At 33.8% G+C, this 14,610-nt stretch overlaps 1 protein-coding gene across 1 annotated transcript in view; it reads left to right on the forward strand.

Annotated features, from left to right (window-relative positions):
• CUL1 (cullin 1) overlaps nt 1-14,610 on the forward strand; it is a 50,196-nt gene that overhangs the window by 24,281 nt on the left and 11,305 nt on the right. The window contains exons 3-9 of the mRNA XM_027451303.3: nt 659-833; nt 1,815-1,982; nt 3,030-3,080; nt 4,167-4,257; nt 4,904-5,067; nt 7,882-8,044; nt 11,565-11,695. Of these exons, the coding sequence (XP_027307104.2) occupies nt 659-833; nt 1,815-1,982; nt 3,030-3,080; nt 4,167-4,257; nt 4,904-5,067; nt 7,882-8,044; nt 11,565-11,695 (943 nt within the window). The remainder of the gene's footprint in view (nt 1-658; nt 834-1,814; nt 1,983-3,029; nt 3,081-4,166; nt 4,258-4,903; nt 5,068-7,881; nt 8,045-11,564; nt 11,696-14,610) is intronic.

Below are 14,610 nucleotides of genomic sequence, written 5' to 3' on the forward strand. Positions count from 1 at the left end.
TTCTTTTAGGATGCTTTCTTACATGAAGTGTTTCAAGCAATGTGACTTCCACTTACAACTTTGGAAGAATTATGAGTATTTGAATGTTTGTTTTCGTTGTTGTTTTTTCTTCCAGAAAACAGAATGGTCTCTTGAAATATCATGCTAACAGATACAATAAGTCTTCCAGGTTGTACTGATATTAGAGGAAAAAATATTGCAAGCAGATAGTTCAGTTACGCTTCTAGCTGTAAATTGGGTTTTGGTGAATCTCATCACAAAGTTCTCTTTATGTTGAGGAAAGTGTTGAAATTTCTTCCTGTTCATATGAAAGCTTATGTATTTTTAGAAAGCCATTATAATGAATCAGATAAATTCAATTCAAACCTTAAAAACAACCTTCTCAGAGAATTCCATTACTTCATTCTGTTGGTGGTCTTGTTAGGTATATTTAATGTTTATATCAGTATTTGCAGTGCAGTCCACAGTGCACACTTCTGCTCCAGACAGTTCTGCTTAAAATTATTTTTCTTAGTTTTGATTTTATGTGAGTTAATGTAATATATGGTGAAGTCATTTACAGTAATATAAAAGTAGTTTCTTTAAATTGACTTGATTTTTTTTTTATTGTATTCTTAATGTCCTGTGCTCACACATACATCCTTAACTTCCTTGTCAGTCACGTTTATAACTACTGTACTAGTGTACACCAGTCTAATCAAGCACGTGGAGCTGGAGTACCTCCTTCTAAATCAAAAAAGGGCCAAACACCTGGAGGTGCTCAGTTTGTGGGTTTGGAGTTGTACAAACGCCTAAAAGAATTTCTGAAGAACTACTTGACAAATCTTCTTAAGGTAAGATGGAATGTTAGATCAATTGGTGTTTATAATAATATGGGCTGACTTGAGGAAAAACTTGTACCAACAAAACTGTGTGCAGTCGTTGGAAGTAAATTGGATGATCTTGAAATCTGCTTTCATCTCAAGCATTCCATTAAACATTAGAAGGTATTGTAGGCTTTACCTCGACATAAGCTTTTTTTCCCACTTTTCCTGCCAAAGGGGTGTGTGTGCATGTGTTATAAAAGTAACATTATATGTCGTCTTAAATTGTCCTGTAACTTGAACAAGTATAGCCAGACTTTCTAACCTGTTAACCAGCATATTAGTAGTGCTGAAAAAATGGTTGTCTGTATTGTTGAAAATGCCTGATGGTAGACCTTAATTTATTATAATTGATTTATTACTAATAGAGCAATGGGCTACATTGTAAGAGAAAATTTTCCTATCTGTTTTTGGAAAAGCATTAAGGAACCATGCTTTTGATTTTTAGGATTTTAGTTTTGAGCAACAGTAAAACAATTCTTAGTCTTGAAGTCTACCTTGTAATTAATTTACATGGCTGCATGAAGGTGTCTCAGGGTTTTATCCAGAATGCATTCCTGTTTTATTTCCATGTCAATTCAAAGTGTACTGGTCCAATTTGGAAAGATACCTGAATTTCTACATAGTACTTGTCCGTCTCCCTAGCACACTCATCAGTGTAGCTGTCTGTTTCTAATATAGAACCATCTCTCTCTTTCAGAGGAAAGTGTCTTTGTCTATGCTTTCCTTTTAATATTTTAGTGGTTTTTGTTTGATTATTGTTTTGGTTTTACTTTTTTTATTGTAAAAGTATTAGCCCTATGTTTCCTATAAATATATTTCTTGGCATACATTTATTGTATACACTTATGTCTTTTTACCTTAAATACTACTTTTTATTAAAAACACTACTAATTTTTAGTAGTATTGTAGTAGTAAAACAAGCAAACTTCTGTTTGTTTTTTTTTTTAGGATGGTGAAGATTTGATGGATGAGAGTGTGCTGAAATTCTATACTCAACAGTGGGAAGATTATAGGTTTTCAAGCAAAGTACTGAATGGGATATGTGCCTACCTCAATCGACATTGGGTTCGTCGTGAGTGCGATGAAGGTCGTAAAGGAATATATGAAATATATTCGGTAGGTAGCCTTTTGAAGTGAGTGATTTGTCCATTTCGCCTGTCTTATTTGCACTCTCATCCTACAAATAACTTCTTGAAACTTGCTATTTGTAGGATGTTTACAGAAGTTTTGAACTGGGCATCATAGAATTTGTTGAAAGAAATTGCACCTCTTTCCTTATTCCTCACACCACTCTATTGTAAAAGTTTGATGGGTCTAAACCTGAGGATGTATAATCCACCTGGTACCTATTGGAACTACCAGTATCAATCTGACAAGAGCTGTCCCTTGATATTTGCTGCTTGTACTATTATCTTTATGTATCTACATAGCCTTCTCTTTCTACTTTAAATTCAGTCAAGTGTTTCAAATACAAGACCAGGAAGTGAATTGCCTTTTTCTGTTAACTTCAGTGTATCTCTACAAATCTTTTAGCATTCAAACTGTCAAGATTCAGACAACATTTGGTTTGTAATATCAGTCTGGAAGATTGATATGTGATCTTGATTTTTTTAAACTTTTTTTCAAATATGACAAGAGAAGAACACGGTTATCCAAGGTGCAGATTTTCTGCTGAAAGTATATTTTTTTATAATGGATAAGTATTGTCCTTGCTGGTGGTGCATTAGGAAAGATGCGTTGTTTTACTGCTTCACTAAAATAACTTTATGTAGGATAGAAAAACAGTTGATATTCTTACTTAGCTCCCTCTCCACTGTTCTGCCTTTCACTAGTCTAAGGGATTGTGCCAGCCTGAAAATCATTAACAGAAAAAGCAGTATAATGTCAAAGTAATATGCGAGATTTGTTGTTTTTCAGAGCTGGCAGTGGATCACTGTCAGAAAAGGGGACACCTTAGGTAACTCTACCTTAAGTAGGACTAGCAATAAAGCAAAAGGTAATTTTACTGTGAAACAGTTTTATTGCATGAGAAATTTGTGTGCCAGAACATAATTGTAAAAATAAGTTCTGATTACTTAGTGTATCAATTTTCCTTAAAGAATTACACTCTGTGTGTGTACAAGTACTTTTCTTTAACTCTATCTTTCACCTCCCTTCCTCTAGCTTGCCTTGGTGACCTGGAGGGACTGCTTATTCAGGCCATTAAATAAGCAGGTATATTTATATACATATGTGTGTGTACAGACTGTGTAACTATAGCATTATTTTAGATAGTTAATTTTATATATTCTTAGTGACTGCTCCAAGGAGAACTAGGGGCATAAAAAAGTCCCAGAAAACAAAACAGATTTCTGCTCCTTTTTTGTGATGTTAAGATAAAATATTTTGAGGGAATTAACCTTGCCTCAATTTCATTTATTTATTTTTAGTAGTTGAACTTTGATATCAACACTGTTTCATTATTTCTTTGCTTAGAGGATCCTTGGCATTCTTTAATGAAGCTAGCCGTAAATTAAGTAACAACTCCTAATGTTTGCAGGACAGGCAGGAGTACATACTGATATCTTAATGTTTGAGAAAGTCAGGATTTTGTGAGAACAGATAGTGACAAATCTGAGATTTTGATCCAGATTTTGATCTCATGTTACTACGGATCTTTTAACTTACTCTGATGCCTGGGAGATTCAAGTCAACCATATATTTTAAATTTGTGAATCAGTACAATATAAAACAAGATGAGTCTATCACAATGAAATACTGTGTTTGTGTATATTTCACTCTTATTTATTAGTACTTTATGATGAAAAGATATGCTGTATTATGAAAGCATTAGTTATATTTCAGTATAAAGGTGCAGTAGTTATACCATGTTATCCATCAGCATGAACAATAGCTTTCTTTTAAAGAACAGGTCATTAGTTAACTCTTATTGCGATGTTTTCTTATATTTCAGGTATAAAGCAAACAGAAGTTTGATTTAGGTGCTTTTTGAATTTTTAAAAAAAGAACAAAAAACGAACATTTGAAGTAAATAAAAGGGAACAAAAAAAAAGCCTAAGCACATTCATACCCTCTTACAGCTCACCACTAATTGTACTGTAATTGTACTGTAGAATTTACAGGTGTAGCATACCCTCAGTGATGTCTGTAGAAATTTTATATATTCAGGTATCCTTAAATTTTGTTCTCAAGGATCTTGACTGCTTTTTAACATAAGAATACATTCCTGATTAAATACCCTTCTGGACCTACCAGCAGTTTTTTCTGTATTTGACTTGCTTTTAATCCTTGTTTTCTAAGGTAACAAATGCTGTGTTGAAACTGATTGAAAAGGAAAGAAATGGTGAAACTATCAATACCAGGCTGATCAGTGGAGTTGTACAATCTTATGGTAAATAAAATATCTTTAAGGTTTAATTATTTTCTTTTTTAAAAATAGTGGTGATAATCCCCTATCAGGACTCAGAAGTAGACTCCTGTCTATTCTCCTTGGATGTTCAGTTAATATCATTTTAGAGTAAAATAAGTACAGTAATATGAAGTTTAACTTCATGTATGTAGAGACACTGAATGCATATTTACAGTTAATAATAAAATATTTGTAAAGTTTGAAAGCAAAAATGATAATGTTGTTTGCATATAATCAGTTTTAGAGAAAAAACGGAAGGGTGAAAGTGTAACAGTTTACAGAGCTGAGTGGGATTATTTTTTTCCCATTTGCATGAAGTTGAGAATTTTGCCATGCGGATTAATGACCAGTTTCATAACTAAAAATAAGTATGCATATAATGTGTAACTCTTAAGAGGGAAAATACGGAAGGGGGGATTTTAACTATATTTTGAGAGTGGAGTTTCTCATGTCCTTGTGCTGTTTTTAAATACTATAAATATATACTACTTAAAAAAAAAAAAAAAAGTGATGCTTATACTGTCCCAGTTGATTATATTCATGTCTCTTAGAAGGAGACTACCTGTTTACTTGCAATGGGCCATTTAATAAAAGACAATTTTAGTAATATTTGCTCTTTTTTTTGTAGTGGAGCTGGGACTGAATGAAGATGATGCATTTGCAAAAGGACCTACACTAACAGTCTATAAAGAATCATTTGAATCACAGTTTCTTGCTGACACAGAGAGATTTTATACACGAGAAAGTACTGAATTTTTGCAACAGAACCCAGTCACAGAGTATATGAAGAAGGTAGGTTATTAAATGACTTTGGTTATTTTCTTGTTAGAGGTAAAGTAATACTATGTTTTTGACTTTTGTTACCAGTTTCTTAAATGACAATTACTTTACAGAAGCAAAACAATTCATCTCTTTTCCCTAAGGTGATATGCTTCTATGTTTTACTTATTTGTCTGGTCTGAAGTTTGCCTCCTTAGTGATTTCTGTTAAGTAAAACAAAAATTTGAAACCTTATTAACTGGCAAAACAGAAAAGGAAGTTGAAATAAATACAGGTTTCTGTTAGACTTGAGGATTTGAAACCAGAATAATCATTTTGCTTTAGATCTCCAAGTTTGTTATTCCTGTACCAGGAACTTTGTGTGTTAGCACATTACTGAAATCTCTTCCTGAGCAAGTTGGCCTCCACAGAGGAAGTAGATCATTAATCAGCATTCGTTCTTTCAGAATATTTTCATTTAGTGAACTCTACGTAGTCATTCTGATAAACAGAAGCAAGGTTTGAATCCTTGGTCTCTTCTTGGTCACTCTGGTTTGGTTTCTTAATCACTCCCAAACAGGGTGATTAAGAGCAACCTGGATAAACAAATTGTATTTCCTGCCTGGTTATTGGGTCAGTCTTAGTGAATTTGAAAAATGTATGTATATATATATTTAGTACATTTTATTGCTTTCTGAATTTATCTTTTTTCTTTAATTAAAAAACAGCTTTTTGAATATGCAGTGTGCAGGTACATGTAACAGTCTCTTGTTGTAATATCTTTGTGCAGCTCTTTGCCACAGAAGAAACATATGATTATAACACAACATAACAAGTCCCATTTTCAGTGCATTGGGAGAGTTGCCTGGCATCAGTTGTTCTCAGGCATTTCTATATTTACATTTGTTGATGTTGAATTCATTATTTTTGACACTTCTCTTTCAATTTGTCTCTACTTTCATTCTCTAACAATCTCTTATTTTCTGACTTATGGGTGTCGATTAAAAAAAAACAAAACAAAAAAACAGTAAGGGAATTTTAGTCATTCATAACATGAATGAATGGCTCAGCCAGGATTCCTTAGTACAGGACAGTAAAAAGCTGTCTGAAGGTCATTACTATTTCAAGAACTAGGGATTAGTGGCAAGTACAAAAAACTTAGTAGTATCTCATGTGATCTTAAAAACTTGAAAAGTGCACAGAAGAGCAACTTGCTTTGCTTGAAGCTTAATATTTGCTTTTTAGTTGATGCTGAAAATGTATAGAAAGCTATTGGAAGGTAAGGGAATCCTTAACCAAGGAAGCATGTAGCCTTGCAAGTCTGATCAGTTGTATACTAATATATGGTGTGTGTGTGTGTATTGTATATTGTATGTTATGTATAAGACATTTTGTCTGTCTTAGTGTCTTCTTTAAACTGATTTGGGATTTAACTGGTGAAACTCAAGAAGACTGCAGTAAGTGTCATTGGAGCATTTTAACTGGAGCTAGCAAAAATGGTAGAAGCTTGCAAAATGATAAAAAAAAAAAAAAAAAACAACAAAAAAACAAACAAACAAACAAAAAAAACACAAAAAACTAATTTGACCTCCCAGAAAGCGGAATTACTGAAGCTAAAAGTTTATTTACTGGAATAAATTGTCTTGACTGATTTATCTGGTCTATGTGGTCTACTGCAACTATTTATTTATTTAAAATTCAGATAGGTTTGTTCTTCAGTTTTTCTTACTGTGTCAGGAGTTCTTAACATATTTTTTGACTTGCACGAAACTGTCTTACAATATTTGTCTTATTTTTTTTTCTGAATGGGTGTTAATCATTCATGCCACTTAAATGCCTGGAACAGAATAGTACTCTCCATAATTATTACTCATGTACTGATACAATTATTTTCTGCTATGAAAATTAATAAGACTGATGTGAAAAGTTGCAAGTTGTCAATCAGTCACGTGTCATTCTGGCAGTAAGAGCATCTTAAGTCATCTGTTGGAAGTATAAGCTAGGAAAAGTAATCTGTTATTAGTACACTTGACTTTCCCATGGAAGCACTGTGCATTGAATTCTGATTGGGGATAAATAGTGTCTTGGTGACATTAATTTAAATAATCATATGTACCTTATCCCTAATAGCGTATTACTCTTACACATGGCTTATAAAGGGAATCTTTAACACTTTAACAAAGTAGAGGTCATCGTTACATAAAAAACCATTCAGTTTTACATTTTTGAATAAAGTAGTGTTTCTCAAATGACACTTAATTTTGTTTTTCCAGAAAGATATGCATATGTAGTATTTCATGTGCTAAATCAAATACTGATACAGTTTAAAGTAATTGTAGATTAAGAAGCTTTTCTGTTTAAGAATGTATATGAGAACATTCAGATAAGTTTATAATGGGTGTAGAGTTAAATTCTAGTTTTGTGCCTTGTAGTTTTGCGCAGGCACACACTGTAGCTGGAGATCTTGATGATGCTGAAACTGCAAGCATTGCATGTCAGCGGCTTTCTCTTTGTCTGACAACATATTCCCATCTGAAAACTTCTTGATCAGAATCATAAGGGAAGGACAATTTTATTGTGATTCTCCACCTTTTCAACAGTATATGATGTTATCATCAACATTGACATTGATTCCATATGTATATAGTGTAGTGTGGGAGGGATCACATTGCAATTCTCAGAAAAATAATGCTTACAGTGAGGGTAGGTACCATAGTACTGCATTCATGAGAGATTTGGCGTTTTTTGTTTGTTGTCTATTTAGTAAATTAATCTAGAAATCTGTTTTCTACTATATTGGATCTTTGCCTTCCATACAGGTTTCATGTCCGTCTTTCTTTCCTGTAGGCTGAAGCTCGCCTTCTTGAAGAACAGCGTAGAGTTCAAGTATATCTCCATGAGAGCACACAAGATGAATTAGCACGGAAATGTGAGCAAGTACTTATTGAAAAACACCTGGAAATATTTCATACAGAGTTTCAGAATTTGTTGGATGCTGACAAAAATGAAGGTAGGTCAACTAAGACATTGGTTTTAGGCTTGAGAGTTCTTCCCTGATGGTTTGTGAATGACATAAATTCTGTTAATAGCTAAACATGATTTTTTGTGTGTGTTTTTTTTTTTTCTCCCAAGTCAGATTAAGAGAAAAGATAGACATCAAATTGATAACAAACAACTTTTGATTAAATTGGGACAGTTCAGGATGTTGCCTCAAGAAGCCCATTCTGATCCTAAATACTACAGCAAAACAGCACTAATTTTAGCTTGGCTGGAATGGCTTCAAGAGCACTTGAGCTATTCTTCCAGCAGGAACGGAAGCTTTCTCGAGTCTTGAGACAGAAAACAGATCAGTAGTCTCACCAGCTGTTTCAGTTTGTTACATGGATCTTACTAAGTCAGCAATGAGAATTTTAAAATCTAAATTGACTGGAATTTAAAAGAGGAATATGAGAAATAAAAAGTAACTTCTAAAATATTAAATAGAACTGCATATAGAGCACAAAGGTACAAATTATTACTTGATGAGACTCGTTTTCACAGCTAAAATTAAGTGAATTAAATTTATACCTTTATAGAAAACAAAAAGCATAAAGGTTTCTTCAGTAGTTCCTCTAAAATAAGTTAAGAGTTTGGTTATCTCTAAGGAATTATCAATTGCACTGATTACTAAGAGTTTCTTCAGGAGTTAATGCTTTGTACAAAATTGTCAAAACTAGGGTCAAATAATGCAGGTGCTGAAGAAGAATGGTATTTCAGATTTTTTGCAATTGGAGATTGCAAATTTTTTTGCATTTTTTTTGAATTTTTTGCAATTAATTAAAACTATATCAAGATAAGCTGAACTGTTGCTTATAAAGAAATGACAGAATTGAAGAGATGCAGTAAGTTAGTATTGTTAATACTGTTGGTTTCACAGTTGTGTATTGCAACTATGACTACATACCAACCTTAAAGAGCAACTATGCATAATTACTATGATTATGTTGATAACTAAGAGACACTTCAAAACAGGGCAGTTAAACATGAGTAGATCAGAAGTTACCTGTTTTGGATGCAATAGTTTTTTTTTGTCCTGTGGTAGTCTTTAAAGGTTGGATGTTGTTTGTTTGTTAATAAATGTACTTAGTCTATAATGGAGATTTTTTTTTTATATAGATAGGTGTTGAATAGTAAAATGGCTTCATAAATATATTCTGACAATAGAAATAACAGTAGCTCAATCAAGAAGAAAACTTGTGTGGACTCAGGAAGCCTTCCTGGGGTAAAGAGCAAAAAAAAAAACAAAAACCTTGAGTCGTGGGCACCATCTGATGTTTCATTTTTGGTGTGTTTCTTTAATTTTCGCTTGAGTTATATCAAAGACTGATATTTTCTTAATTTTCAAAATGCTTCCTTTTCTCATTTTGGGCTTCACTTACTCAAATAACAGTAGTGTTCCTTGGCCCTATTGAAGTCTCATGAGTAGAAGCATTTTATTTTGACTGTGATTAAAGAATGAAATATCAATTTTTAATCAGTTCACTCTTGAAGCACTGGACCTAAACTTTGTGGTACAGTTAGGATAGTCTACTATAGGCTATGATAACTCATAATAAAATCTTGATCGCTCTCGATGAATTCTTTATTGCTTTGCTCCTGAGAGCATGCAGGTTTTGAGGTCCTCCTAAGTGAAGTATATTAAGCATACTGTATTGCAGGCCACACCTGTTGGTATTCTCTAACTTTTTAATTGCATCGTGCAGCCAGTTAGGTTTTAAGGGCATATTTTTCATGTGTTAACCTATTCACATCAGCATTACACCTATAGGAAATAATTATATTTATTGGGAACAGATTCTAAGATAATTTAGGAGTAATTACATTGTAAATGGTCCTCTTTTTGTAGTATCTCTTCTGTATTTCACCCAATACAGACATCCTGATAGAGCAACCTGTGACCCCTGAGCAGGATAGCAGCTTGTTACACTTACACGTGCGTTTTTTTCCTATCTCTTTTCTAACCTTCTGTAGGTAAAGGAAAAACATTCCTGTGTAGTAATAAAAGCTTAACATTACACTGGGAGTGTGATTTTTCAAAGGGGGGAAAAACAGTTCCATTTTCAAAAATGGTCAATACAAAAATTAAAAACTTCACAATGTTCTAGGGAACTGAAAGCATTATATGAAAATTCTTCAGAATAGAGGTGTAATTGCTTCACTATTAAAGGTATCAAGCTCTGTGTTGTATTTCAGTGTTAGATAGCAATACAGCTACTTGATTACTCCATTACATTTAATAATCTGAAGGTGGTAATAAATTGCTCCTAAGCCTTCAAGAGAAGTCTTTACAATTTTAGAATATAGCTAGATGTAGCTGACAACATTAAGATCAATTCAGTAAGGTGAAATATCCGCATTTCTTTATAGTAACTCATTTGGTGATTTGCTGTTTTACTTAAGTGTCTGTTCGGTAAGGGCAAGATCACTAGAAATACCAAGCGTTTTTGGGTACCTGGTTTGCCAATGTAAAAGTTTTAAGAGTTTTTTGTTTGCTTAAATGAAACAAAAGGTGGTTAGGGGATGGGGAGAGGTTGAGTCCCGCACTCAGAAAGCCCAAAGAATCTGCCCTGTTTAAAAGGAATAAGAACAATGCCCTCTTTAAGGACAGTACCCAACATTATGAACTGACTGGCTGGAAACTGAGAATTTTATATGAAGCTTTGATATGTGTGAAATGATGCCCAATTTATTTCTTTCTACCATCACTAGTTTTATGCTGTGGGGATGATTTTTAAAAGCCTTTTTCTTCTTTGAGGTAAAAGCAAATCAATTAGTATTCTATTTTAATTCTAAATATTCTATTAGATAGTTAAATCAGATAGTTAAACACTGTTAGACAGCATTATTGGAAGAAATTTGGTTTCTAATGTTACAGATTATCTTCCAGAGGTCTCATCGGTGTGTGATGGTTTGCCTTAAATTTCCTGCAATTTCCACTGTTGCTGCCCCAAATAGAAATGTTAATATAGAATAGGCTACAAGTGATGTCTTGTCTCTGAAAACTGTCCTGTTCGAAATAAGAACAGATCTAAGGGATGGTGATCAAGTGGAGAATTCTGTGTTCTTGGAACAGCTAGCAGTAACACTAATGCAAGTCCTAATTAAAGGCATCACTTCAAAACTTCATGTAAATAAGAATGCTTAATTCCATTTTTAAACTATTACACTTCTTTAGATGTGTGACGACTAGAAGTCAGAGGTAATTGTATTTCTGTAACTGAAGTTTCATTTTTTTTTCTTATTGATGGCACTGAGAATGTGAAACGTGTCTTAATATTTAACAGATTTTCTCTTGAACTCTTAGCTTTCCAGGTTAGTGGAAAAGTTTGCTATACGGGTTTTTTTTGCTTTTTTTCTTAGTTTTTACAATGGCAATTGCATGCATATTTTCATTGGTAATGAATGTTTAACTCCTATCAACAATTTATAAATGAAAAATTGGAGTCATAGCTAGTACAAATAAAAGATACTGTCTTTTTGTTACTTTTCAGACTTGGGACGTATGTATAACCTTGTATCTCGAATCCAGGATGGCCTTGGAGAGCTAAAAAAGCTGTTAGAAACCCACATTCATAATCAAGGTCTAGCTGCAATAGAAAAATGTGGAGAAGCTGCTCTGAACGCAAGTATCCCATTAAAATAAGTCTGTATATGGTTACTGCCAATGTATGTCATGAACCCTCCTATAGTGTAAATCTTCATTTTCATGCATTTTTCTTCTCACTCATTCAAATTTGTGAAGAATAGACAGTTCTCTGATGTTTAGGGTAGGTTTAGATCAACAGTTATATTGCTGTGTTATTACTACTTTTCTGTGTTTTTATTTTGTTTCTGGGGTTTCTTTTCTTTCTGAGTTCTGGCTCTGTCAGGATGTCATACTGCTCAGAAAGCTGGCTGTGCAAATACAACATACTTGGAAGTCCACTCTAAGTGTAGTATTTTTGTTACAAGAAGTATTGTTTCCAGTGTATTCTATTTTTTTATTGTTGTGTAGACTCCTGACTTGGAGGGGACTGTTCGAAGAAAGTCTCTGGGTTTAGTATTTTGGTGAATTGCTTCATTCTGTTTGGAAAAGCATGACAAATGGTAAAGGAAGAAACAAGTTGACAACTGAAATGGTTGGTTAGGGTACAATATAAGAAGCAGGTTACTTCTTCCACAGCAATGTGGTCATTTAGCCATATAATTGGCCCTCTTGATTTTGTTACAAAATTAATCCTGGAATTGTAATGTATTGATCTCAGTGATGTTAAGAAGTTGTTTAAAACCTTTCTTAACCGTTTTGAACGTAGACAATATGTCACTAACTATCAAAAAAAAAAAAAAAAGCATTGCACAAAACAAAATTGGGATAGAAGAATGGAACATAGATTTCTGGTAAATTTTGTTTAAAACTGGGTTTAATTTTCATTTCTGACATAGTTCAGTTTCAACCATTTATTGGGCACAGATATTCTTGAAATAGTACTAGCAGTGGAACGTACTAATAAATATTAAAACAATAGTCTGTAATAACTGTATGGACAGCTGTAAATACTGTAGGTTTTAGCAGAGATTAAAATGCGTTACATGTCTGTAGTTTCCTTTCTGTAGTTCTAAGCGCCTAGCTTTCTGGCAGTAGTGATGCTTTATGAATCATGAAGCAACTTAAGGAGTCTTCAGTTTCATTCATAGATGTCAACTTAAATTTTGAAATTGGATATGCTCCATAGTAGACATATCCCTCAAGAAGTTGTAACTCTCAGGTTTCTTTTTACCTAGACCTTGAAGTTCCCAGAAAAATAAAAGCTTCTTTTTCAGCAGTTTGTCTTTGAGAGTGAGGAAGCCTGAGATTCATATGTATTCTTTTAACTCCAGCCCCATAAAGGACAGAGAGGGGAAAAAAACCTTTATCATGGCACTCTTTCTTGTTTCTTAAACGTGTATGCTTTACCTTTCTCTTTTTTTCCTTTTCTCTCTCTCTCTCTATATATATATATATTTTTATTTTCATAACTGTATCTCTGGCTGGTTTTCCTTGGGAACCATCTTGCCTCTTCTTACAATATCCATTACTCCACTGTATTACTTGAATCGTTGTCTTGTTTGCCCTTGGTTGCATTTAGGTAGGATTGGTTCTGTCTAACTTCATTTATCTGTATTGTGTCTGAACACACTAACAACTGAGCAAATGTCTCAGTTTCTCTGTAGTCAGTGGGGATAATGGCCATACCAAGTTGACTCATCTGACTTATTTTAGATTCTTTTTGCTGAATGAGTTGTGTTTTAAACACCATTAACTATATTAAGTGGACTGCTCTTCAGTCAGAGGACTACTGTTTTTAGTTGCTTTTGGTTATCTGTTTTGGATTTGTAAACAGGACACTCCTCTTTGAATGTCCTTCAGGTTCTCTTCATGATTTCTTGCCAACGAGATTCTCAATATCATGTCAGTTCTATGTTTCAAGCACAGCCTTAGACTGGTGGTCTACATAGTTTGTGTCTGTCTTCAGTGGCAACAGGAAATGTTTTTCAGGATCCTGATGTAACCCTGCCCATCTTTTGCTATTTGTTCCCAGCATCCAGAACCCTTATGGTAGGGATTTAACAGTAGTAATTCCGTGCCCAATTCTTTTTGTTTATGACAAACTCCGTCCTTTGAGTTTGTTTAATGCATTTTTGGACCCCCTTACAGTCTCTGCTTCCAGTAGTCTACTGCGGCAGCAAGTTACAGAAGTTCACTACCTTATATGTAATGGTATTACATGTTTTACCTGTTTTAAGCTTGTTTCCTATTAATTTCATCAAGTACCCTGTAGTTTTAAAATGTGGTGTTTGGTGAACCTTCATCTTGTCACTCATCCTCAGGATTTTCTAAACCTTGGCTCAGTGTGCGCTTTTACACTTCAGATCTCCAAATTGAAGACTTCTAGCTTTTTTAGACACATGTAAAGCAGATGTCCTGTCTGTGTGGTGTTCTAGTTGCCTTTCACTGTTTCTACTGATTCCACTACATCTTTTTTGAGATGCAGAGGTCAGTAATTGCATGCAGGACTTGGTCTGAGTGACGCAAGCTGGATGCTTGTTGGCATTTGAATGCCACTGGGTGTTGAGTTAATCATTTTTTTTTTTAACTATCAGTGATGACTGAGGTCTCTGCACTAAGTTGTACCTATTCGCGATACACTATTACATTCTTGCTACAGAAATTTATTTTGAGGGTTTCTTCCAGCAATTACCACTTTATGATCATCCAGCTCTCAGGTCTGATTGGAGTTAAGCTCGTGTCTCTGGAAATACCTTTCTTGAAAGTACTCGCAATGGCAGAATTACTGGTTCTAGTTTTATAACTGATTCGGTTTTTGTATTATATAGTGTAGTTAACACTCTGCCCTGGTTGTATTAAATGAAAGCTTGCAGTAATAACAGAAACAGAGACTAAACTAGTCTGGATAGATACTACCTCTAACAGTATCTAAAACTTTTAATACTACATCAAATATTTCTAATACTTTTTACATTTTGCCATAAAAACTTCCAGTGAGTAGCTTCTTTTTA

The sequence above is a fragment of the Anas platyrhynchos genome, chromosome 2 (genome assembly GCF_047663525.1).
Source record: "Anas platyrhynchos isolate ZD024472 breed Pekin duck chromosome 2, IASCAAS_PekinDuck_T2T, whole genome shotgun sequence".
NCBI classification, from domain to species: domain Eukaryota; kingdom Metazoa; phylum Chordata; class Aves; order Anseriformes; family Anatidae; genus Anas; species Anas platyrhynchos.